The sequence below is a fragment of the Ischnura elegans genome, chromosome 9 (assembly GCF_921293095.1).
Source record: "Ischnura elegans chromosome 9, ioIscEleg1.1, whole genome shotgun sequence".
NCBI classification, from domain to species: Eukaryota; Metazoa; Arthropoda; class Insecta; order Odonata; family Coenagrionidae; genus Ischnura; species Ischnura elegans.
Genome location: NC_060254.1, coordinates 4,171,464 through 4,198,463, shown reverse-complemented (window position 1 = coordinate 4,198,463; position 27,000 = coordinate 4,171,464). Strand labels below are relative to the sequence as shown.

General features: G+C 39.6%; 1 protein-coding gene across 1 annotated transcript in view; it reads right to left on the bottom strand.

Annotated features, from left to right (window-relative positions):
• LOC124166040 (mucin-4-like) overlaps window positions 1-27,000 on the bottom strand; it is a 173,717-nt gene that overhangs the window by 28,802 nt on the left and 117,915 nt on the right. Inside the window, exon 3 of the mRNA XM_046543624.1 lies at window positions 5,803-5,879. Within this exon, the coding sequence (XP_046399580.1) occupies window positions 5,803-5,879 (77 nt within the window). The remainder of the gene's footprint in view (window positions 1-5,802; window positions 5,880-27,000) is intronic.

Genomic DNA, 27,000 nt, shown 5'->3' with positions numbered 1-27,000 from the left:
TATATTCAATTAAATTTGAACAATACCCAGTTCAACTTCCCTCAATAGGTTACATCTGCGAGGAATATGACATGAAGATCACTCACATAGAGACCAAATTTAACCGGTTTTGAAAAGATATTCGAGCAAGAAATGTGGAGCTCAAGCATAAAGTAGGTGGTCACTAACTTGCGGAGGTGGGGCAGTTCAACTCTTTGAGTAGTACATTAGAGGAAAAAAGACGCAACAGAAAGATCATCAGGAAAAGAAGAGCGTTAGAAAAGTATATGTTCATGAAGACGAAAGTAGTGACGGGGGAACCTTCATGTACAAGCTCACAGAAAAAGACTAAACAGTAAATAGCCTGTTATAGGGTAGAGATTAATGATGCGGAAACATGTACGCTTCAACTGCGTCTACATACTACCCGCAAGCCACCTGTAATAGACGTATGGTAGGGGGTGTTGGGACACCAGCCATTTACACAAAGAAGGAAATGTTCCAACGAAATTACGGCTGGCATTGATAAACTTGATAACTCTCTCGGAGTTGTCTAGAAGCGACAAGATCACACGACTGCAAGATGCTACTGCTTACCCCGTGCGTTCCTGAGTCGTTCGTTACCTCCCCTCAAGTCCATCAAGCACCTCAAAGCTTCGAAGAAAGAGGGAAGGCGCTCCTTCCCCTACCCGACCCCTCGCCTTGCCTTGCTTCCGCTGCCTCCCCGTCGAGCGATCGAGTCCTTCTATAGTACCACCTTGCCGCAGGCGACGCCTTACGACGACTCCTGTTTTAGTCATTATTATTCGGTAATTTAAGACTTGATGCATGCATACTTATTGGTTTTAAAACTCGCAATCGACTATTAACTTAGCTGAGGATTTCTTGTTGTGACTGTTTTTCGCTTAAAACAATGCGTTAATTCCTACGTGTTAAAATTGCAATTTCCACTTGATGTAAATTTAGATAAGCTAGGGAGAACATATAGAGTAACTTTTATAAAATAGCGAAAATTTCACTCATCCGTTCGTCAAAATATCTCTCTAAATTTATCGTTTCTATCGGACATGGAAATGTAGAGGAGTTCTAATATTATGTTCTCCGCGTCGCTATTAAGGATATCCATTCTCAATTTCTCAAGCAATCTAAGTCCAGCGCGTAGCCTCCGAGTCTCCGAAGCTTCCAACTTAGTTCGTTTAACACCTTCGTGTAATAGGGTGGTTTCCTATTATTTTTTATTGTCTAAATCGAAAGATTATTACTCCTGGAGAACGTATTTCACGCTTTCAGATTTTTAAATGACGGTATCTATTTTTCGCGATTAAATGAAAAGTGAAAATTTTCAAGCGCGCGAAAACGCGACGGCTAAGTTTGAATGCTGGGAAAATCCAGTGTGACGTCGTTCTGGTTCCCGCTGCCGCAAGTGAGGTGACCTTGGGGCGAGGCTTAGAGCGCTAAAATGACGCAGGATGCTAGCAGGTAGCAGAGTACCCTGCTAGCTGGTAGCGCTTGGCTTAAATTAGGATTATTAATACCTTATCAAACGAAGAAAACTTTCCGACCTCAGCCAGTTTTAATAGGTGATTATTAAGAGATGTTTCCCTGAGCTCTGTGCCTCATGCATGTATTGGTAATCTCACACGATGTAAAAATCCTATCTACTCGTATAGAAACTACGTCCCTGTGACGTCACGTGGAGTGGAATCGCATGGGCGCCAATCTGGCCTTTTTCAAATGGGGCTAAAATTGACCATAGAGTATTTGCACGTTTTTGGTGAGGTCTGTTAAAAATATCAGTTTGGTTTAATTAAGCAAAATTCCAATTCCTACAGTCGTACGACCATGGGTGAATTTGTTATTAACAAATAAACATTCCAAAATCAATGTTGCGCTTAAAACACTCCGCCGCCATGTCAGACGGCTTGTGACGTTAATCCCCATTCTCAACTGACTGCAGTTCCTCCGATCACCTGCGATTGATGGAAACCTTGTTTATTGTTGTTTAGGAACATTGAGGTGAATCTGACGGAATAAACCATCTCTCCTGCTATAAATTAGTGGTATATTTCGTACAATAATTATTTAAGCTCGTAGCCATGAGCGAAGATAGAATAACGGCTTGTAGGACAAAATTCCGGAATGAATATTGTTTTGTTCCGATATGTGGGAGCACCCGTGTTTCTACACCGAACAAGATTTTTGTGGATGTTCCCGATAAGCCTGAACTACGTCGGAAATGGTTATTGGCAGCCCGGAGGGATCTTAAGTCGATGCCATTATTACATTATTCCATTCAGAAAGGAGAGACTTATGCGTAATACTGAAGCATATGTATGTTTGAGATGCAGTTATTCTTGTATACAAACGGCCGTGTATTCATTGATGATATACATTTCATATTTTTTTCACTTCGGATGCTTACTTTCATTATGTATGCTTGATGACTATGGAAAAACATAATTAGCAACGTCAGTATTGTAAGCATTTAAACCCGTAAAGCAGATATACACAATGTTGGAGTGGAAAAGGGAAATTTAAAAATTTTACAATGCAGTAAAGAATCATAAAGAAAATAACGTTACGGTAATTGTATGAATGGTACAAATTTGATGCATTGCAAATACCTACATGCGAGCAATTAGTAACATATGTTTGCAACTCCTAAAATGTTATAGTTGAGGAAACACAACAACCTGCCTCGCTACATTTAAATTTTCAAATATTGACAGCATAGAAGTGCGGAAACATGGGGAAAAATAGTTTACTAGAGGTGTTAATGTATAAAAAACAAGGCTAAATTACCCTTACTTGTACATATTTATTGCTCATCATATCACAAATAGCACTACCACGCACACATTCCACGAGCTGTCTTTTTGATAGTTATAATCAGTATATGCCGAATCAACTGTTTCAATGAAGAACTTGGCTCACAATAAATATAAAACACTATTATGTAACACTAATAAAGCATAATTATCGGTTTTCCAATCACTCTGCACACCACACTAAAAGAATTTGCACTCCTTGAAATTCGTAAGGATTCTTCACATCTCACACATCACTAACGACTTAGAATCAGTTTACGTTATTTCACGTTAACATTGCGAAGACAATTAAATGAATAGGCTGAAACAAATTGCTAAACCAGTTATTGTAACATTAAAAAACTTCGAATTTCACTATCACTCCTACCGTAACCAAAATATGACCAAAACAAAAACGAACAACAGCGCAACGAAATGCGTGAAATGTACATACTGGCGAAAGCTCACAATGAATTGGCAATAGGTTCAATACGTAATAAAATCAAACAGAACTTAGGAGTGAACAAACGAATGAAAATTAATACGCGTTCGATGTATCCCTAAAGCACAACTAGTTCAAATATGAAACATATCCCCTTCGCAATCGTCAGATACCTTTGATCGAAATGTATACGGTTGGTTACACCAGCATGGAAGAAATAATTTCCTCGAAGATGTTACATTCACAACTCACTTCACTCTTTACTTCATCGTCTATATGCAATCGAGTTAGAGACTTAAGTGTTGGAGTCTATTTTCTCCCAACTCGGGAGAAAACGAAGTTACAGACCTTGCAAAAACGAAGATAGGCCCTAGGTATACACCGATCACGAAGGGGTCTACGTCTGGGAGGTTATTTGAACAAGCATTAACGAAACCAGGTTCCATTTTGCAAATTTACTTGCAGAAAAATGAAGAAATGTCACGTAAAATACGTGAAATATAAGTTATTCATCAATGCTCCCGTCCGCTTGCAACTATACTATGGGAGATGACGTCACGTAACGAATAGCCAATTACAGGTCGTTTTACCCTCCTGAATTTCGATGCTAAAACAAAGGTTATTAAAACTTAAATAATAAATTAATAACGTAACACATGGAATTTTCATTAAACATATGTGAACTTCAAACATGTATGCACTAAATGGAAAGGGTTTCATGCTTATTCCTCACCCATGCAAACACTCTATTGCCATTCGTCTAAACTGGGAATTCTAAAACCAAATAATTTGTACATTATGAATACACTAATAGTGGGTAAAGAATCGCAATCAATGTATTTCGTTTTCTTTAATGAAGGAAACTACTCCATTGATTAGACTGGGAGGTCTAATCAATGGGGTAGACCCATGGAGACCGATGTCCTTGCTATATTCGAGCATGTCCACCATGTGTGCTTGGTGAGCCCACGTGGCCATTACTATTCCTCACAACTGCGGGACCTTCGCGCAGCAAATGGGCAGCAGGTTGTTTCGTCCCCAACATCTTCAACCGGCCGAGTCCGAAATACCCAGGACGTGCAGACGTCTCACTGTTTGGTGACGTCCACTGAGTAAGTCCACGACCGTACGAAATTGACTTCCATTCACAAGCAGCAGTCTTCTAGTCATTAGTAGACGAGGCTCCGCAATGAAGAGTTTTATTCCAGATCCTTGAGTGTCGCGCAAGGCTACAAGGCTATCCCCGTTGAAGGTGCAACTGGCACACAAATACAAGTTGTTGTTCAGGGCCAATTGGGGTTAGAGTGGCACTGGCTTTCCCCAGTTCATCAACTATTTATTAAATTTCGAGTGATAGTGTTAAGAGGGAAGAATACGGATAAGCGAGAGAGAGAGAGAAAGGATGAGAATAGGATTTAATGAAAGGGATTGGCTATAATTGTGAGTTTGCCGAAGGGGAGCCGGATTTATGAAGGGAAACGGACCGAGGTATTGGGGTACTACACATAGACCCAAAAACCACAATTCAAAAGAGACTTTTCGGTAGATATACATCTACATCTACGTAATACCCTGCGAGCCACCTCTAGGATGTTTTGCAGGGGGTGATATATAAAAGGGAAAGACAAAATATCTTCCCAATTCAGCAATTCTCTTGTAAGTATGAATTACGTGTAAACGCGAAAGTTGCCGCCTACTTTTCACGAGTCAGTGACGTCATTAGAATTTGGGTTCGACATCTCTTTCAGGCAGAATCTTTCGTTGTGGAAAGGATACACCCATGAGAGAGTGAAAAACCACGAACCACATAGACCCTTTCACAAGGCCGAGGAGAAGTGCAGAGATGCAATGACGACCCACTCGGCATGAGTTCGTGACGTCATCAACTTGCCTACTAAAAAGTATAGGCCGTCGCATTTTCATCTCTTATTCAGGACTCTAGAAATAGGCGACGAATAAAAAACGGAAAAATGCACGTCTCTCTATTTTTCATCAAAATTGACGATAACACAAAACTGGAAATATCCCACTCGCAAAAGGCCGAAAAGTTAACCTCAAGGTTTAATCACAAGTTCATTTTTTCACGTAGAATTGCGGTGATAATTTCATTCATGATTGTCAATGGTAGTGAAAAGGAATGATCAATCCATCATTTTTCTATCTCGCCGTCGATAGAGGCGTCCTTCATGTTTAATATGTTAGTTATCAGAAAGCTCAGTGGCGTCGCCACAATATGCATTTGGACCCGTGCGCTGATTGGCTGTTTGGCCTCCGTGTTCAACGCGACAACTAGAAATGATGGGAAAAGGGACGGCGGTCCCTATCATTGCTGCCATCCTTGAAAATTATGACGTGTAATAGCAATAATTTAAGCTATCATTTCGCCATCCCTGAAAATTTTACGTGAAAAATGATCATGTGATTAGGGCCTTAAACGGTATGCCTCTTCAATGAGAGCAATATACGAGAAGAGTTCACCTCGATATACATACACACGCATAAAACGCATTAAGTTAGAGTTACCGAGTTCAGGGGAACTCTTTCCCTTTACATTCGCAGGATCACATCTCTCACCTGACGTCGTGTTGCTGTCGTGTCACGTACCTTTGACACTTGGAATGTTGGGCACACCAGCGAGAGAAGAACAGAACCTGGAAAAGAGAGAGAGACGTCTGTCACATTCTGTGTTTGCTGTGGAAGGAGTTTCTCCAAAAACTATGAAAAAATACAATAAAGATCAGCAATTATCCCTTTCCTAATGACTATCAATTACTAAGATTATTTTAACTCAACGCCACTCGAGTGAGGGCCCACTGGTTCCCGAAGAGTCACATTGTGCTTTGCTTCTGCTTTTAGTTCCCTTGCACACACACCGATCGGCCGTCCAAATTCCAATAGTGAACGATTGGATGGCATTTGAGCTTGCACACACACACACCGACCACGCGCCGGCAAAATGCCGGTTAGCTGCCGGCCATTGTCACTGTGGATCACCGGCTCAAAAACATAGCAACTTATCGTTTGACCGGTAAAAATCCGGCGTGTGTGCATGCATCGCTTCGCCGGTAAAAAAATCGGCCGATATTTTACCGGCCGTCCAAAATTGGTGTGTATTCAAGGGGCCTTAGGAGGGCACTTTAAAACGCAGTACTCCGTCGTAAAGCCTTTGTCCCCTTGGCGCCTTTCGCTAAGAGCACATTAATGCCGACGCCGGGTTTCTCTCATGGCGCAAATGACATCAGCCTCCTCTAAATACCACGGGACCAAGTCTCATGCGAGTGACTTTCACTCGCTCAGGGTCGGGAGATCAGTTTCTTGCCCTGGCACATCTCGAACTTTGTGGATTTGCGTCATGGGTGCTCAAAGGCTCAACCCGGGATTAGAATCCAGGACACTTTCATCAGAAGCCAACCGCTCTACCCAATGCTACAGGCTCAGAGGAGAATCGCTGGAAGCCATACGTATGTCCCGAGGCAGTAGTTATGGTCGATTTCGACTTTAGCCATACGATTGGTGGAATAACCTTGCAGGAAAATGTTGGATAAGGTCCGTTCTATGTAAACTTTAAATATTAGGATGATAACTGACGTTTTAACCAAGTAAAAGCCAGGTTAAAAATATATATTTTCCACCAATTTAACCTAGGGAAGTATTTAGCGTGAGAATACAGCAACGTAGAGTAAGTTGCAGCGTTGACAGAAAAAATAGCCAGATAGCTAGAAATATTTATGGATATTCTAGCATAAGGTTAGGTCGATTTTGAATTAGTTTGAAATTTGTCTCCATGGTTCCAGCACGTGGAATTTGTTGGTGGCGATAGTTTCACCAAGTGGCACCGACTCCATTGCCGGGTCTACACTAGTTACTTAAGTGACTACTTAAGTTGGCTCTGTATTTAAGTTGGTAGTGTAGGTGTCACCAGCTTCATTTAAGTATACCTCCACTTAAGTCATCTTAGAACCCAACTTAAATTGCGTAGGCAACTGTTTCCGCACGGTTGAAGCCTGGTTGAAGCTCTTCATGTGCTGTAAATGGCACATAATACCCATCTCACATCATCCCGTTGATTATGTTCTAAGTTGTGCTGTATTGTATGATGTGGTTATTGAGCGTTCTATTTCGTTAGTTAATTTCTAGTGTTGGAGATATTAATTCGACGAATTTATTTTGTAGTGCTTCTCATCTTATTGTTGGTTTTATTTCCGTGAAAACTAATTGCTATGCCTGTTGCTCACGGTGAAACTCGATTTATAAAACTTAGAAACGTTTTAAGGAATTTTAATACTGACAATGAGACGACGGCAGAGGATCCGGTAAAAAAGTTTATTTTCCATGGTGTCATAATCGAAAATAACGTAAACGAATGCACTCAGTAACTTCCCACACACTGTTATTGAAACTATTGCATAGGGCTTTAATGTTAGTCCTAGGGATGCCGAGGGAGATAAGATGTGGCGATTTCATTGGACGTGGGAGGAATTAATGGTTGAAATTTAACATCAATGGTTTTAATAAAGCAGTGGAATTTGACTAGCAATAAGTGTTTTTGTTTACGTTATGAATATGTCATTCCACGAAGTCACGCTTAGTAATTCTAAATTCCTGTGGCTCCATCACCTCTCGCCATATAGCGTTCCCTCAGGAACTGAAATCGGTCTTTCCTTTTAACCTTCTGAATCCAAAATGGTTAATTCACGGAGTTTGGAAGTTTATTTCAAATAACAGTCGCTTTGGATCAAAGAATCACTAATTGCTCTCCTAGACCTTCATCTGTCAACATAACTGTTTCCCGATATAGACAATCACGGTGCTGAAGTCGACTTAAAGCTCAAATGTAGCTACCGCACCACATTTAAGATTATATTTAAGTGAAGTCACTTAAGTTAAGTGTGTAGTGTAGACAAGGCACATGGGGCCTGAGGGGGCCCGCGCCCCCTAAAAAATTCGTTATGTGGGTGAGGAAAATATGTGCCATGCTTGTCGATTTTCCCCGGAGTGTCGTGTTATCGAGAGTCGAGTTTTCAGGGTTCGAATGTTGATCATATGACTCTTCTAAAATGCTTTAAAAAAACTCCTTATTCAAGGAATTTATGTGTGGTTCCCCCAACATTTTTTATAACTCGGCACCCCAGGTTTCCCCTGTATCCCAACCGAAAATTAAATGCAGTTAAGCCATGGAGAAGCCATCTGCGCCGCGCGCAAAACTACGAGCCAACTTGATTGAAATTCCTTCATTGCAGGGTGCCGTTGTCATTTGTTTCAGCGCTTCTCTTCTGCCTTTTGGCGCTTTTGGCCATTCGAACCGATCGTCAAAGAAAACATATTGGGATGAAAAATAACATTTTTATACACGTATTATAATAAAACTAAGGTCACACTATAAAGCCAGCTAGGGAGCAAAGTTAATAAATTTTAATGCGAAGTGTGATGCAATTTGCTTTGCGTTCCTGTAATAAAGACAGATTTCGTCCTCTACACGTCAAGTTTTAGTCAGAGCTTTAGTTAATTTTGCTATTAAAGCGCAAAGCAAAGGAACTAAATGTATAGAGGAGTCACCAGAACGTCCCGTTGAAGCTTGATTTATGCTGCTGCCGCCGTGGGCGCATTTTAATTTGTTTTTGAAAATGTCCGAAGCGCGGCGTTGAGAGCAGAGCGATCCATTTATTGTGCTACATAATATCTACAATCGTGATGTATAGCATAGGAGATTTGTAGCATGATAAAAGGGTTTTTTGGAACTTCCCCTAGGGAAGATTAAAAGGACATGCCTACTGTCGGCGTCAAAATGATGTGCCGCTGTACTTTGTAAATTTATATCTTGACTCCAGTGCATGCCATAATAATACGTCATTTTAAAGGAAATTTTATTCTCAATTCTTATTTATTTTTTATTTTATGAACAATTCAAAAATGTAGACACGCGAGTGCAATAATAATGCCCAAATATACAATATGTACTACATAAAAATCATGTATTTTCAGATGATAGAAAAATTTCAAATAAATTAAGTTGTGTTTGTATCAATTTTATTTTTTCTTTCGGGGTAAACTGTAGGGCTAGATAATGTTTGAACATTTTCGTTATTTTACTACAAAATATGCGTTTAAAAATACACAAAATCCATTTTATTAATCTACATTAATGTTTGCAACTTATTGTGGAAGATGAATGTTGTAGACGAGGCAGTTTTCTCTGCGTTGAGTTACAAAGTCCATGAAGTTGACAAAACGGCTAATTGCATGGTGCGCGGAGTCATTTATTGCACTCGCGTGTCTTTATTTTTAAAATTTTCATAAAACAAAAAATAAATCAGGATTTAGAATAAACTTTCCTTTGAAATGACGTATTACTTATTGCTATGGCATGCACTAAAGTCCAGATATAAATTTTCAAAGTACAGCGGCACATCATTTTGACGACGACAGTAGTGTGTTGCAGGGGGTGAATCGGGTGAATCTTTCTCCTCAACATGCACTCGGCAACATTTAGTTGGCACCACAATAGAGTGCTTTCCTATTATTTTTTCTTGCCTAAATCGAAAAATTATTACACATGGAGTACATATTTCACGCTTTTAGATATTTTAATGACGATATCTATTTTTCGCGATTTAATGAAAAGGAAAAATTTCGAGAGCGCGAAAACGCGACGGCTAATTGTAAGTATGAATGCTGGGAAAACGCCGTGTGACGTCATTCTGGTTCCCACTGTCACCGTGTGAGGTGACCTTGGAGCGAGGCTCGGAGCGCTGATACGACGCAGGATGCTAACAGGTAGCTGAGTACCATGCTAGCTGGTAGCGGTTGGCTTAAATAAGGATTATGGATACCTTATCAAACGAAGGAATTTTCCGGCCATAGGCAGTTTTAATAGGTGATTATTAAGAGATATAAAGAACAAGTCCAGATATAAATTTGCAAAGTACAGCGGCACATCATTTTGACGCCGACAGTAGCTTGGGTGGTGACGGAGTATCTGGTTAGCGACCGCCTGGTGTGTGTAGCGGCCACCGGTCACGGCCGAGTGCTGAGGAACGTACATTGGGGAATAATTGTCACAATGTAATTTTGGGTCAGAGTGACTCCTTATTTGCGGAACTGATCCTTCCCTTCGAGAGGACGATTATTGTCGTCAATATCTCGTTCGAAGACGAGCGGGATGCGAAATATTGAATAATTCATTGAATTATGAATTTAATTTGAAATATGAATTATGAATCGGGGAACAGCCCAAATAACAGCTCATTTCTTGGTGTAATTCGGATCGCACTGTCCGCCAGCGACGCTAGTGGCGGCTTTTGTAAATCCATTTAAATACGCGGTGGGTAGCACCATCTGCGGGGCGACCGGAGAATCCTTAGTGGCAATTATCGAGGCCCATTTTCTTTGAAATCATTTTTTTGGCGAATAATAATTTAATTTTTCACAATATTTTTCTGTAAGCCTGTCTCAATACGTGACGAAAAAAAGACAAAATTCGGCCAGGAGTAATTCGCCACTTCTAAGAATGACTGAATTGTTGAACCGCCTCTGCTACAGATATAGCGATCACTTCAGTGCTGATTCTAACGAAAAAAACGACTAATAATCTCATCAATACCGAAGATATCAATTAATGCAGTACGGGATGCTACTTTTATACAAAGATAAAGAACCGATCGTTGCCTCTGCTTTTCTAGAAACGCGAAGAGTCTGGATGAATATCGGTTACGCTTCATACCCGAAGCACGTTTGATTTCTAAATTAAAACTTTAAAATGCATTGTGATGAATTATACTAGTTTTGATAAATCGTTGCCGGCTTTTTAGCCTGGTCTATCATCGCCGACGTTCCTATGGCCGAATTGTCCATCGTCCTCACGGCAAGATTAGATTAAATATTAACACATTATTGCCATAGTCTAGATTGCAGGACGACCAGGCCATCGAAAAGTCGGCAACAATGGACAGCCTGACTCGGCTGCAAACGCGAAAACTATTTCTCAGCAACATACTCCGCGAACACTCGAATTTTTCTTGCATTAGTTTCTAGTACATTCCATTTATACGGCGTTTTCGATAATCCAACTATGTCACGGTTAAACTCGATGGTTTCAGACTTAACGTTGTGAAAATCCATAGAAAAGAATTAAAAATGTAACGTCGCAAAGGCGACATCTTCAGGTACAGGGTTGTTATTTTGCTGTTTATTTGGCTGTTATTACGCGTTGGTAGGGGAGGATTGCGGATTGGGTTGGGTAACGGGTTTTTGAGAAAGTTCTGGGACCAGTGTGATGGTTAAGGTTGGGTTGGAGCGTCACTCAACTTCAGGGGAATTTCCAAGAGGTTGACAAAAATATTCTCATTAGCTAAAATTCCATTCCTAATATGCTTCAGAATACTTCAGCCTCTAGCAAACAAAGTTATCTCGTAGTTTAGTGGCGTTCAGGATTCGTGGATTCTTCCTTCGGGGAAAACACCTTCGGGGTTTTCGCTGCGTTGGTTCCCAGGGATTCACGACAGTTCCGCCAGTTTTTACTTCGACCTCAAGGTGCCTGGTGGAATCCCTGCGAAACTGTCATCAACCACTTACAACCAACGCGGCGAAAAACCCGGAAGATGGAGAGACACACGAATCTAGTAACCAAACTTGACCTTCTTAGCGACTCTAATTAATATTGTTTCCTATCTTAATTCAAATTTGCATTTCAAACTAATTCATCGACGCAGCAATCTCCCTTATTGATTTCAATTCACACCTTTGTTGGATAAATAAAGTAAAAGTTATTAATTTGTTTCCTAGAAACTAGAAGATTCTCAATGAAAGGTTTCAAACGCAAATGTCTTCAGTTGAGTTATAAAGTAAAAAAAACGAAATATGTATTTATTTCTCGGATTCCCGAGAGCGCATTATAATTTCTTTCCCAAGCCAACCAACTGACTAACTACTCCGTCTTCCTGAGAGGAGATCCCTCCGTCCATCAATCATGGGAATATATAATCCACTCGGAGTGTCCCAACCACAAATGAGCAGGAGGCCTCGCCTTATCTGCGTCATCACAGCGATGCCATCCTTTATTCCTCCACTGCTACGGCGAAACCCCTTTCCCTCTTAGCGGAGAGCTAATTATCATCTGGAAAGCACGGCGCGAACACACGGGGCTCACACTAATGCATAAATGTACACAGAAGCGCATCATGGGAGATTTTTACGTCGTCGGCTCATTGAGGCGCTGCTGGTTGAGAGAATGAAGGCGAGGAAAAAAATGCGAGGAATTTAAAAATAAAAAAAAACGAGAGGGAACGCTCCAACGGGTAAAACAATGGCTCGCAACAATGGTCGTTTTCTTTCATTCATCTCTCAGGCCACACGAGGCGTAGCCAAGGCGATGGGGGGGGGGGTGGAGGGTAGTTGTGGGAGGGGGGAGCTGGATGGGGAGGTAATGAGGGCGATGAAAGAAATAAAAACAGCGGAAACCCGGAAAAATCCCCTTAATTATTTCTCGTGGACAGTTTCCCACAGCTGTGTGGATTAATTTTCACAAATGCGAAGGTTTCAGAGAAAAATGAAGGCTAGCGATGCGAGAATAGTGAGCAATAATGAGTAAATAATATCGCCACGGTGCAAACATGCTCACCATTCCGAAGGCAATGGCTGCAGTTCCTTCGTCTGCCAGGGGAGAGGCATAAAAAGATCAGAGCCAGAGAGTGGACGAAGCATGATTTGACGCCTAAATCAATATTTGAAAATTGTTTTGATGATTTGTATTACTTTCCTGAGAATTTGATTTAAATTGGCGTTGTCGATAATATAGCCACGTCTCGGTTTTATCTACAACTACTTACTACCACACACATAGATATATAACATGCATCATAATAAGAAATCATGATGGGTAGAGGCAGAAAAAGGTCTATCTTTAAAATAATTTGTTGCGTAAATTAAGGTAGCTTATCAGTGGTAAACGCTGACTCCAAGCCGGTATAATACAGTGCTTAAAAGGAACACTCAAAATGATAGCTTCGAATTTACGATTTTAATCAAAAGTAATGAATTAAAGAACCAAACTAGTGAATTGGCGTTAATGTTATGAATAATATTTTCCAATAAATTCATCTTTGTGTGGCAAATGAAGGACACACGAACCGACAAAATTCCGTCTGAATCATAAAATCACAAGATTCATTTTAAAAAAGTCATGAAAACAAGAAAAAACTACTATTTGATTATCATGAGCAGTTTGGGTTAGAGTGAATTTCATGAATAATAATCCCAATAAATTCAGATTCACGTGGAAAAAACAATTGGTCCACCCAACAGAAAAAATTGGGACAGCATCTGAATTATTTCATTATGCTATTATTCATCACAAAATTATTTTTCAAAAAGTCAGCGAAACCAGAAAAAAACAACAATTTACACTTTTTATCTCAAAATCTCGGGTTCTCGAGCTTTCTTATAAATTGAAGTACAACAATAGCGGATCGGAGTGAATTTAATGAATAACATTTCCAACAAGATCCATATATAAGGGGAAAATAAATGGGTCAAAAGCATCCGAAAATTGGATAGCCTGAATAGTAACATTAACAACAAGAGATCACTTGTATAAGCATCTTTATTTATTGAAACTGCAAAAGAAAAATCTTCCTGTGACTACCTACTATAATTACGACTTTATGTTGTATTACCCTCCCAATTATTTCTTACTATATATTAGAGAGACTTACTTAGTGTGTTTGAAAAGTGTTTGCTACGGCTAACTCACTCATGGGTACGATTGATTTTTGACTAACGTATGATGAAATTTGTCCTTTCTTTACATTTATTTGAATTAACTACCCTTACATTGCCTAAGGTTTACTTCCTGGAATCATTTCTTATCTCCATATTCCAAAACCAGACTCCTGCACACCTTTGTGATCTATACATCCCCCGGCAAAGAGTTACAGCCATGTCCAACATATACAATAGGGTAGTTTCCTTCATTAAAGTAAACGGAAGGCGTTGATTGCGATTCGTTACCCGCTATTATTGCAATCATAATATACCAATTATTTTGTTTTAGAAATCCCAGTTTAGACGAATGTTAATGGCCAATTTTAACCGCATTTGAAAAAAGGCCAGATTGGCGCCCATGCGATGCCACTCCACGTTATGTCACTGGGACCTAGATGCTATACGAGTAGATAGGATTTGTACATCGTATGAGATTACCAATGCATGCATGAGGCACAGCGCTCAGGGAAATATCTCTTAATAATCACCAATAAAAATTGCCTATGGTCGGAAAGTTTTCTTCATTTTAAAGGGGGTATAAATAATCCTTATTTAAGCCAAGCACTACCTGCTAGCAGGGTATTCTGCTACCTGCTAGTAGCCTGCATCGTAGCGGTGCTCATAGCTTCGCACCAAGGTGGCCTCACGCGGCGGCAGCCGGAACCAGAATGACGTCACACGGGCTTCTCCCAGCATTCAGACTTAGCCGTCGCGTTTTCGCGCGCTTAAAAATTTTCACTTCCTATTTAATCACGAAAAATAGATCTCGTCATTTAAAAATCTAAAAGCGTCAAATACGCACTCCAGGAGTAATAATCTTTTGATTTAAGCTATAAAAAATGGAAAACCACCCTATTATGACGACCTCGAGATTCGCCAGGCCCACACCGAAATATATTTCAACTCTTTTCAAATTACCGCTTCCAGATTCTGAGACTCCTAACTGATAAACACCAAATCCCTTCAATGATTTAAAGAAAGACTATATGGCTACTTGAAGACCCGCGCTTAAGTTTGCTTTCCATTTATATTTTTTGGTGTTGTCAAAATATTCAATTGTTGAGAGTGTTTCTTACGGTTTATTTAAAACCATAATAATGATATTTTTTGCATCACAGGTATTGAATATTTTGTTAAAATGATATTTAATTATTTCTGGACAGAATACTTTGTGTAATTATTTATCTTTCCACATACAAGTTACTCAAGAGTATTCATAAACAGTCATTCAAATTAAAAAGAATAACAGCTTCGAATTCAAGGCCTAAAAAATAAAATAAAAAACATGGAAATTGCGTGAATTGCGCGAATTTACGAATGATGTTCCGATTTAGAATCATTATATTTACATGTCAAATGAATAATTACTCATAACCGATAACATTGGGACAGTGTCTGAACCAGTCTGAAATATTTCATCTCGTTAATATTTATAACTACGTTATTTTTCGAAAAAATTATGGAAGCAAGGAAAAAACCGCTACTTATTTATCATGGGCTATTTCCCACAGCTATTTTAGTTATGTTTCACTAATAAGGTGATTTCACAGAAAAATGTGGGCTATGGGTGCTAAAATAGTGACGAATGGATATGATAATGCCACAGTAAATTTATTCTCATACTAGCCCCACCTTCTGATCCAATGGCTGGGACAATGGTTTTTTTTTTCGTTATAAGTTGAGACATCTAAGACTCGGCTTCCAAAAACATTCCTCGTCTCATTAATCGCTATGTGACTGAAAATAAGTGAAAACCTTGAACGCGACCTCCAAGCAACTTTTTTTTGTAATACAGAGGCAATATTTTGAAAAAAATAAACCGCCCACTCCACATGCATGCTGGTTAACCTAAATGGGCTATCAATACTTTCCAAACTTGGCCACTTTACTTTCTATGTCAAAGCTCTCTTCATCTCTTCGCTTTCGTTTTTCATAAAAAGGCGGTTTATTGGAATAATATAAAGATATTCTAATCGGCCTTTACAACACTGGCCCTAAGGCCTTATGTTTGACCGCAGGGAAGTACTTCATCATCATCATCAACTGGTTTTCTGCCTTTCAACGACAACTGTCCCAAACACCAAAGGCCTCCACCCTACACCTTTCCGAGGTTTCCTTAAAGCTTAATCCTAGCCTCATGATCTCACTGTGTCTGTCATCTTCAGACATCTTCTTCCTCTTCTCTTTTATCCTTCCACTACTCCCTCGACTGCTGCATTCAAAATCCCCTTCCCTCTTAAAATATGCCCTATCCAATTCCCTATTCTATACATTGCAGTTCCCAATAGTGATCTCTCCTCCCCAACTCTTTATCCATCACAGCTCCTCACTCCTCGCAACATCCTCCCACTTCACACTCTCCACCCCCATTTCAAAAGCGTTGATCCCATCCCTATGTCTTCTTCCCAAGGGGGAATGGAAGTACTTATGAACACTTAAATTACACAGGCCAAAAAAATTTTTGTTTGAAAACTTTTTTATTCTAATAGCTGATCTTTATAGATTTTTATGTGCCGAATCCAAACCTGGCCTTAGATTTTTTGCATCACCCATAGTTTCTAATCAATATATATTTTATTACATAGTCTAATACCCCTATACGGAAATCAATGAAACACTGTGTTACTTTAAAAAATGGTTTGTATTTACGATTAAATTACTTATCATATTATTACATCATCTTCCTTCATTAGACCTACTTTTTCAATTTTATTTTAACTATAAAAATTAAATTAATAAAAATTAAATGCTAAATTCTAAAACTATTGCTTGATTTCATAAATTGAACTATAAAATATGAATAAATGGTGGGTGATACAAATTTTTAAGCATCATATTTGGATTCAGCAACCTAAAACACATTATAATAAGGCATTTTCAGTAAAAAGGTTTTTCGTCGTTGGCCTGTGTTAACTGAGGGGAATATAACTTGTGCAAATATCATAATTTAAAAGCTATCACCGAGGCATTTCTGAATAATTTCACGTGTTTTTATTATTTTTAAGATACACTAAAGTACCTAGGTATTTTCATGGGACGTCATGAACGAATTAGCTTTAATATACATTACAATGTCCTAATGTTACCGGCATAATCAGGAGAATATTATTGACTAACTGATGACTGTAGAACTGATAATGCGATTTCACAATCAGCAGAATTGATAAAATCGAATACGAGATTGAAGGCCCAGCATTGCGTAATGAAGTTATTAGCAAACAGTCGGCAATTGATGTGTATTTTTTCTTCCTATGTCACTGCAGAGGTTTGTAGCCGAATCATTTTATTTATTATTGTTTCCATCAAAGCTAAAATTCTGTGCACTGAGTATCCAGAATTTATGAGTTAAATAATATGCGATGTAAAGATTAATGATTGAAAGCCAAGACAAAGATAGGAGAGAGACAATATTGCGTTGCTTACCCTTGGAATTGAATGTTTCCGTTGAGAGAGAGAGAGAGAGCTGAAAATGAAATCATTGAAGGAGCGACAGGAGTGATTTATTGCATGGCGAAAAAATGAGCACAATGGCGATAGTCAAAGCAGAGACGAACAATATGGATATGAAGAGAATTATGGCAAAAACTGGCAGAAAATGGCAAAGTATGAGAAGAAAAACAAATAGGAAAAGAACTGAAATATTAGTGTGCAGTGGAAGAGAAGATGATAAGCCCAATGTTAAACTAGAAAACCAAAAAATCGCAGAGTTTAATGAGATCTGGGACGTGGGTGGTCGAGTAACCAGCGATGGATGAAGCTACAAAGAAAGAAATTGTCAGAAGAATATCACAGATTATAAAGGAATTCCTAAAAAAAGAGGAGTGTACTCACATCCTGGAATTAAGTATCGAAATTAGGTCGCAATTCTTGATTAGACTTAAATTTAGAGCAATCTTATTTGTCTTGGAGAGGAATGGATAGCGAAATCAGCGGAGAAGTCAAGGGCTTAAGTATTCAAAATGCGATATTTCAGAAGAACGATTAAGATCGAATGGATCGACCGTTTTAGCAATTTTAAAAGTCTTTGGGAAACCTTAACTTATGAGACAATCGTTGAAGAAGAATAGGAATGGAGAAACGACCAAAGAATAACAAGAAGGATGAGAAGAGTGGACTAGATGCACGAAGCAGTGAGAGAGAGAGAGAGAAAAGGAAAATTAGAGTGAGAGGTGCATTCAAGTTCTTAGGCCTCCATTTTTTTCTTCGGACTGGGAACAGTTAGAGACATGCGTATTATTTTGCAATGATCGCGCACTCTTAGTCAATACGTGACAGAGATGGCTGAACTGTAGGACAGATCTCTTTCGGCAACGTCTTGAACGAGGACTGTTTTAGATACTTGAAATGACGACGCTGTCCTAACATGGACAGCGTGTAATCATTCCGTTTCAGAATTTTCATGGCGTGAAACTATTTGAAACTGATCGACAAAGAATAAAAAGAGAAATCCAATTAGAGACTGTAGAATCCGTGAAATATCTAGGAGTTAGGCTCAATAATGGAATAAACATATTCGAGAAATAACCGGTCAAGCTAATCGTAAAATGGGTTTTGTTAAAAGAATATTGGGAAAGTGCGACGACAAAGTGAGAGAAATTAGCTACTTTTCCCTCGTTAGACCACATTTGGAATACGCTGCCAGTGTTTGGGACCCTCATGAAAAAGGCTTAATAACAGAGTTAGCACGCGTGCAAAGAAGAGCTGCCAGGTACGTGAAAGGTCATTACGATAGTCTTGTTAGTGTAACTGATAACTCTTAGATAAACTCGGATGGGAATCTCTGTCGGACCATAGATTGAAAAATAGACTAAACCTTTTAGATAAATTCAAGAGCAGTGTCTTTTCTAACGAAGTTAGCAATATCTAACGGACGCCTACATACTATGGAAGATCAGATAATATAAATAAAATAAGGGAGATATATTGTAGAACAAACAGGTTCAGAATGCCTTTTTTTCCACAATCAATAAGAGATTATAACGGCAGCGATAGAACTCATAAATAGATTGCATGACTTGTAGTGTAGCCCACTAACCTATGTAAAACTTAATCCATGTTTCTTAATTTTATTATTATTTCTAACAGCATATGGTACTATAATTTGTTAGTATGCGTGACGTTTTTGCACTGTGTGGTGTGCATGTGGGAGTCCAATTGCATGCTGCATGCTGGTGATTGATCACCCCCTGCCAAACACCCTAGAGGTGGGTCGCAGGGTATGGTGTAGATGTAGATGACAGTTGAAGGAGGCATGTGGTGATGGCGTTATATGGAAGTGTCGAAAGTGCGTGTCCATGGGTGTGGCACTTTAATGAAGGCAGAAAATTGAATGACAACAAAGCAGAACTATCTAGAGACGATTTTCCAGTGGTCAAAACAGACTCCTAAAGAAGCCGTCGCGTCGCTGCGGCCATGGAATCATGGCGTCAACATTGTGAAAAATGTGTTCGCCTGCAGGGAAGTTAATTCGAGAAGTGACTCCAGTTTCCTTGCATTCGGATGAATAGCCAGACAGAAAAAAATCGGAGGCCTTGGAACTTGAATGCATCTCGTATTTACGCAAGTCTTAAATTTGAAATTAAAAGAGATTTGAGCCGAAATGGGCGACAAAGCAATCTTCGGAGTTCAGACCGTTGCTGATAGTGAAAGAATGATGGACATAAGCAGAGCACTGATTAGGCACAAGTTTTTGTGGCGGAAATATAATTAAAATTTGCATAGTATAGCACCAATTACCATAAATTTATCAGCGTTATAAGTGCTAGACATAAATGAAAACAAATCAAAATGCAGTAATGAATACGATTCAGCGAAAGTCAATTCGGTCATCTTTGCACTGCGGCGGAACGGCTAAGTTGGTCATTCGCACGTATTGCATCTTACATCTGACACGTTCACGCACAAAAATTGCGCGCTTCTGAATAAAAACTAGACAGTGAAATAGTTCGCTCTAATTGATGTTTCCTGCTCTCCACCGCAAAATGTACCTCAAATTTCATTTATTCGCATAGTGTTGCAACGACGATTTACCCGTATACCAGTCAACATTTTTCACTCGTTAATCGTAATCGTGATTGAATATGCAATGCAAAATATCGCAATGTAATTTACAAGTGTTTTGATCGCATATAAACAAAGAAAGGAATTCTTACAAACTCTTCCAAAATCCAACCATCCGCGCTAAGACTAAAATCCTGGATGTTATAGTCATAACAGCGAGCAGTAATCGAGGGAGCATTATTGCGCAACAATGAACCAAGGGCAGTGCCGCAACATCATTCGGAAAACCAGGAGCCGTGAGATCATAATCTGTAAATTAATCAGCTTGGAATTGTGGGAGATTGGGGCATTTTGACTCGACGGAATTTCTTCACTCGACTGCAATCCCCACCTCCGATTAATTCCACGTCACTCTTATTTATAATCCCGACCGTATTTCCATTTATTACTCTACATCGATTTGGGGCTGCACATTCGGAAGAATGCGGATGACTCCAACAACTTCCCTCGGCGGAAGCGAAACCCCAATTTCTACACAGCCCTCCAATGCACGCCAAGACACTCCAATCACGACTCTTTGGGGCTTATTATGTAAGTCATAACTCCGGAGCTATGGAGCTATAAGAGTTATGATGGCTGCCATAGCTCAATTTGCGATTATAGTAGTCAAAATAACTCCGATAGGAGTTGCGAACTGGAGCTATCTCGGGCCTGGAATAACGCTGGCTTCAGACCCGTCCTAATGATAACTCCAGCCCGATTTCCTTCGCTTCTCAACTGTCATTTGTTGATGTCTGCCGTCGGAATCTGAAGGAATTGGCAATGGATCGACCATTAAACATACATTGGGGAAGGATGATGAGGGTGTTTGCGGAGTATGTAAGAAGGAGGAGGCATCTGACACTAGAAAGGAGACGAATAAGGGATTCCCATAATCCGATCGAATTAAATGAAAACCATTTTCGAATGTTTTTCAGAGTGTCGAAAGACATTTTTCAATATCTCTTCCGGTCTCTGGAACCGTCACTAAGGAAACGCAGAATATCTGGACTAAGCGTGGAAAAACAGATAAATATTATTAAATATTTTTCATTATATCACTATGGACGTGTGTAATGTTGAATCTTCCATGCTAACGGAAGAGAAGGAAATTCGACGTTTGATATTATATTGGACATTTTTATTTTCATTATTGGTATTAAATATATGTGTCGATGAGTGTTCAAATATCTTCGTTCTGTTTGCATGATTGCCTCATTTGCGAATGTGCAGACAATAGTGTTGGCATCTGTCAATCTCACTTGCACATTTTTTTAATTGTCGATAAAATATTAAGGAGGTTTGTAACTTCACCCCACATTTTATTCATTGTTGCCTTCCCGTTTATTCCTTGGAATACGCCAAGCGCAAAGCTTCTGTGGTCACTCATAAAATGGGGAACTTGCATGAATTTTTTTTATTTCATAGGCGGACAGAAAATTATTTTCTGAATACAACAAAGAAAACCGCATGTAAATCTGAGTTTTCCTTCGCGAGATATTTAATGATAAATATATCGAATTTTAAAGCGCGGGAAAAACTCCCTCACCCCCCAAGCCACTGCCGACGAAGCCTCGATGACGTCAAAGGTGCCTAAACATCACGCGAAGCTATTGTTGTGATTGTTTGTAATAGTTGCCAGCAGTTGTGAGAGCTTAGTTTGTTAGACGTGTTGATTATTTTATATTTAGAGATAAATATCCGACGATAGAGGCTTGGAAGCCCTCGTATTTTGCATTATTTATAATATTAATATCTGAGTAAGGGCATAAAATATAAAACTGGAGCAGTTAAACCAAAAATTTGATAATACCTAAATAACATCGTTGTAGGAGTCTGAGCCATGGCCATTGGAAAGGGGATACGTTGATTGTAAGTTGATGTTATCGACGGCATATCATTCATTTAAGTATGTAATTAGAACGATTTTGATGTTTACTAATGTCCGCTTAGCTTTTATATACAATAACTTCATCCGTTTATTCGTAGGTACCGGAGAATTCGTCGTTTAGGACCGTCTGTGCTTGTATTATGGGGTGAATTCCAGTCAATGCAACTTTTGCTCGCTGATTGGAGACATCTAGGAACATTTTTGTGCCAAAATAGTGTTATTTTCAACGTGACATCTCCCGTTAAGCAACTGCTAATAATCACAGTGCCAGTGGTTGTAATGCACAAAGTTTGACAAGGTTGAAAAATATCGGCCAAGAGTTATCAGTGTTCCATCGTGATTGAATTGTAAAAAGTGCTAAATATAACGCTATTGATAAATGTCTAACAGTAGTGTAAAAATTGTCAGTGGCGTGCTAATCTCCGTTGTTCACCGTAGATATGACATTTCACGATCACGCTATTGAAATAAAAACTGTGTGTGAAGTTTGTTATTCTATTATTTCAACGAATAGTAGTGAGAAATGCCACCTGTGTCACTTGTGTGGGATAATTTAAGGGTTTAAATCAGTGAATAAATAGTTGTATTCATCATAACGAGTTCTGTTATTGTAAGTTGCACGTGATGAATATAAGAATGTGATAGTGACATCCAGTTTTTGATGAGAGTATTTGCCTATTTCCCACTATATTATTATGGTATATGCTAGTATATTGTTTATGGATTTACCTATATTATTGAAATAGGTTATAGCTTTGGAACCGATTCGCTATCTCACATGTGGATTGTGTGCAGACTGTTTTGCTGTGAATTCGTACCGTAGGACGGATAGGACTACCTTCTCCGTTAATCCGGCGTTGCCAAATTCAACAGCACAGCTTACTCTAATGTCAACAGCACAGCTTACGATCGTTATCCTCCAGTATTACAAGTTTCTTTTACAACTCGATTTGCCGCCGACGTATAGCAATAATTTGTCTTAACAAATTCCATGAGGGTCGTGGCATCAATTTTTGGTGTCCTAAAAAAAGGCTGGTGTCCTAACACCCCATGCCACACGCCTTTTAGGCGGCTTGCGGGGTATTATGTAGACGTAGATGAATTTCAGGTGTACTATTCGAACGAGTGGCAACGTTATCATCCATTTTTCTGATAACCAAAACACACGAAGTGAAACGCTTGTACTTCATCATCCCGATGCCGCATTATTAATATCCCAAGTAATAATCTAGGCACAATAGCAATAGGAAAACTTGCCCAAGAATAACAGAACAAAATAAAGTGACGATGAGCGGCTAAATACTCCCTCAAAACAAATTTTACACCATGCGCTCCGCGTATTTCCCTACTCCCTACGGTTGTTTAGGCACCTATGACGTCACGCCTGGCCTCGGCAACGCTCGGGTGTCTTCGCGCAGTGGTCGGCTCAGAGAAATTTTTCTCGATTTTAACTGCAATTTTTTTATTTCTTTTGATGTTGAATGGAGAAACTGAAGGTATTTTTGCGAGCTAATGTATCCATTTGACTTATTCAAAATAGTTTTTAGAGCAATCTACGACCCATGCAAGTTCCTCATTAGTGAGCAACACGCACTGCTCCCTGCTCATTCTCTCCGACCTTTGCCAGTATCTAAAACCGTATTCATTGCCATAATAGCAACATGGGTAGAGAATAGGTTTGAATTCGACGATAAAGAAATGACTGTATACAATGGATGACATATAACTATATATACGAATAAGCTTTAAAGTGTAAACATTTCAACAATGTAGTTTATATTAATTATTTTACGTTAACTTACGAAATACAAGTTTGGGACTCCATTCCGAAATTCACGTTACATCCGCCTGCTCAGAAAAATTGACTATCGGATACCTAAGCTCCTATTGGTTGACTCATTTCTAGATATTTGCTTTCCGAATTTTTCATAGCCACTGTTGCTCCGCATTCTTTCGGCGACTTCGCGTAACTCCAGCCGGTACGTAATAGGGCTGGAGCTAAAAATCAAAACAAATCCGGGCGGAGTTACAGATAGCTCTAGGTCCGAGTCAAAGTTACGTAATAGGCCCCTTTAACTATAGATTGGAAGCAAAATTACCTTCACAGCTTTTGGGCGTTGATATAAAATGATTAAAGCGTAGTCGACGCCATCTATCAGTCTTTTGCTGAACTAAAACAGCAAGGTTGTTTCTCAGCCTTAGCATGGATGTCTTTTCCGGATTTGATTTTTTCATTCCACATTATAAGCATAATATAGTATTTCATCGTGAGATTCCTCTTTGCACGATTCGCGGTAAGACCCAACAAAACGCGGATGAAAAGCGAAAAAAAATGGCTACGACAACTCGCGTTCCAAAATTAGGTGATAATATTCCCGTTAATTAAAAATTGACCAAACCCCTTGACGATAATTTAGACAGGCCCTCCGATAATAGGGTAGTTTCCTTCATCAAAGAAAACGAAACGCATTGATTGAGATTCATTACCCACCATTAGTGTATTCATAATATACAAATTATTTGGTTTTGGAAATCCCAGATTAGACGAATGGCAATGGTAAATTTTAACCTCATTTGAAAAAGCCCAGATTGGCGCCCATGCGATTCCACTCCACGTGACGTCACGGGGACCTAGTTTCTAAACGAGTGGATAGGAGTTTTACATAGTCTGAGATTACCAATGTATGCATGAGACACAGAACTCAGGGAAACATGTCTTAATAATCACCTATTAAAACTGCCTATGGTCGGAAAGTTTCCTTAGTTTTACAGGGTATTAATAATCTTTATTTAAGCCAAGCGCTACCTGCTAGCAGATTACTCTACGCTACCGCCAAACTCGGCAGCAAGCAGCCTGCATCGTAGCGGCGTTCATAGCCTCGCACCCAGGTGGCCTCTCACAGCGGCAACCAGAAGTAACACGGGCTTTTCCCAGCATTCACACTTTGCCGTCGCGTTTTCGCATGCTTGAAAATTTTCACTTTTCATTTAATCGCGAAAAATAGATATCGTCATTTAAAAAAATCTAAAAGCGTAAAATATGTACTCCAGGAGTAATAATCTTTCGATTTCGGCATAAAAAAAATAATATGATGCCACCCTATTACTTACGGTAGCGCCGCTTCGTGGATCTATTCGTACACTCACGTAAGGTGCTCCTTAAATCTAATTTAATGCTATTTTTTTCAAAATCAATCAGGCCTTAATTGTGCGCATTTATGTTCATGTTATGGGAGGGTGGTGTCACTCCTTAAGCCTCCTGCGCTTCAACTCGGAGGTTGATTTCGACGAGACATTTGGAGCACAATTCAATGTCGAATAAGGGAGGGGTATTTGTAGTGGCGCGCAGCAGGCGAACGTAGAAAAAAGCTTGCCAACCTCCATGTACGTGGTTGCAAATTTTGTCCCAAGATGTATCTTAATGATACTTATTTAGGGTGATCCATGGTATAAGATAAAAATGGGAAGAAAAATATTCTGACAGTCATACGGTCACCTGCACCCCATGGGTAAATAAAATTTTCAAGCCGGAATTATGCTGCAAAGATACGATTAGTTTATATCTATTAATTTAAACAGGGAAGCTAGTTAATGACAGAAATACCTTGAAGGTAGTTGTGAAGTTGGTTTGAGGTCTTGAAAAATGAATATCCACTCCTTTTAGCCTTCTGGTGACGAAAAATATTGTTGAATTAGAGTTTGAAAGCCGTTAAAAATAATTTAAAACCGCGATGCAGACTACTTAAAGGTGCGATGCGGTGTTTGGAGGAAGCGACCGACAGCTAACTTCATTTGTGGCATGGATAGGCAAGGAAGGAAGGAAGGGAGGAGAGAAACCCGGCGTCGGCATTCTCCGAACGAAATGCGCCAGGTGTCCACGGCTTAATACGTCACACGGAGTGTTGAGCTTGGCACGACATCCAAGCAGGGATCGGGTGAACTCCGAAAATTCTCTAGGGAATAGGGTGGTTCCTTTTATTTTTTAATTGCCTAAATCGAAACATTATTACTCCTGGAGTGCGCATTTCAAGCTCAAAGATTTTCGAACGACAACATCTATTTTTCGCGATTAAACGAAAAGTGAAAATTTCAAACGCGCGAAAACTCGACGGCTGAGTATGACTGATGGGAAAAGTCCGTGTGACGTATTTCTGGTTCCCGCTGCCGCCCTGTAAGGTGACCTTGAGGCGAGGCTTGAGCGCTGATACGACGCAGGCTGCTAGCAGGTAGCAGATTACCATGCTAGCAGGTACCTCTTGGCTTAAATAAGGATTATTATTCCCCTATCAAACGAAGGAAACTTTCCGACCTTAGACAATTTTAATAAGTGATTATTAAGAGATGTTTCCCTAAGCTCTGTGAATCATGTATGCATTGGTAATCTCAGACAATGTAAAACTCCTAACTTCTCGTGTAGAAATTAGGTCCCTGTGATGTCACGTGGAGTGGAGTAGCTTGGGCGCCAATCTCACCTTTTTCAAATGAGGTTAAAAAAGGTCATTGCCATTCGTCTTAACTGGGATTTCTAAAACCAAATAATTTGTATATTATGAATACAGTAATGGTGGGTAATGAATCGCAATCAATGCCTTTCGTTTTCTTTGATGAAGGAAACTACCCTATTCAGGGGCGCAGCTAGGAATTAAGGCTAGGGAGGGTTTTAGGCGCAACTAAACCTGGGGTGTCTGGGGGTATGGCATACCCGCCAGGGTAATTGGGAGGTGCGGGGGTCCACCCCAGAAAATTTTCTGGATAAATAGTGAGTTTTACGGCTTTCTTAGGGATATTTTACAAATCCTTTCATTATTTTATAGAAAATATTAATGCAATAAAGTAAAATGGATTTAACTCAAAAATTTGCCTGAGATGTAGGGGGGTTTTCTAGGCCCACGGGGTGCGAAGCCAACACTCTGGCCACCACTCAACCCTCATCCACCCCATTTTTCGCTGTCGCCCGCCATTAGTTTGCGTAGAAGATGGCACAGTTCACAAACATCCACAGTCGCGTGATCTTCCATTATCCACGGTAGATGGCCCATGGGTATTTTCCTTCCCCTGGGATGAGAATTGTACGTTTAAATTGT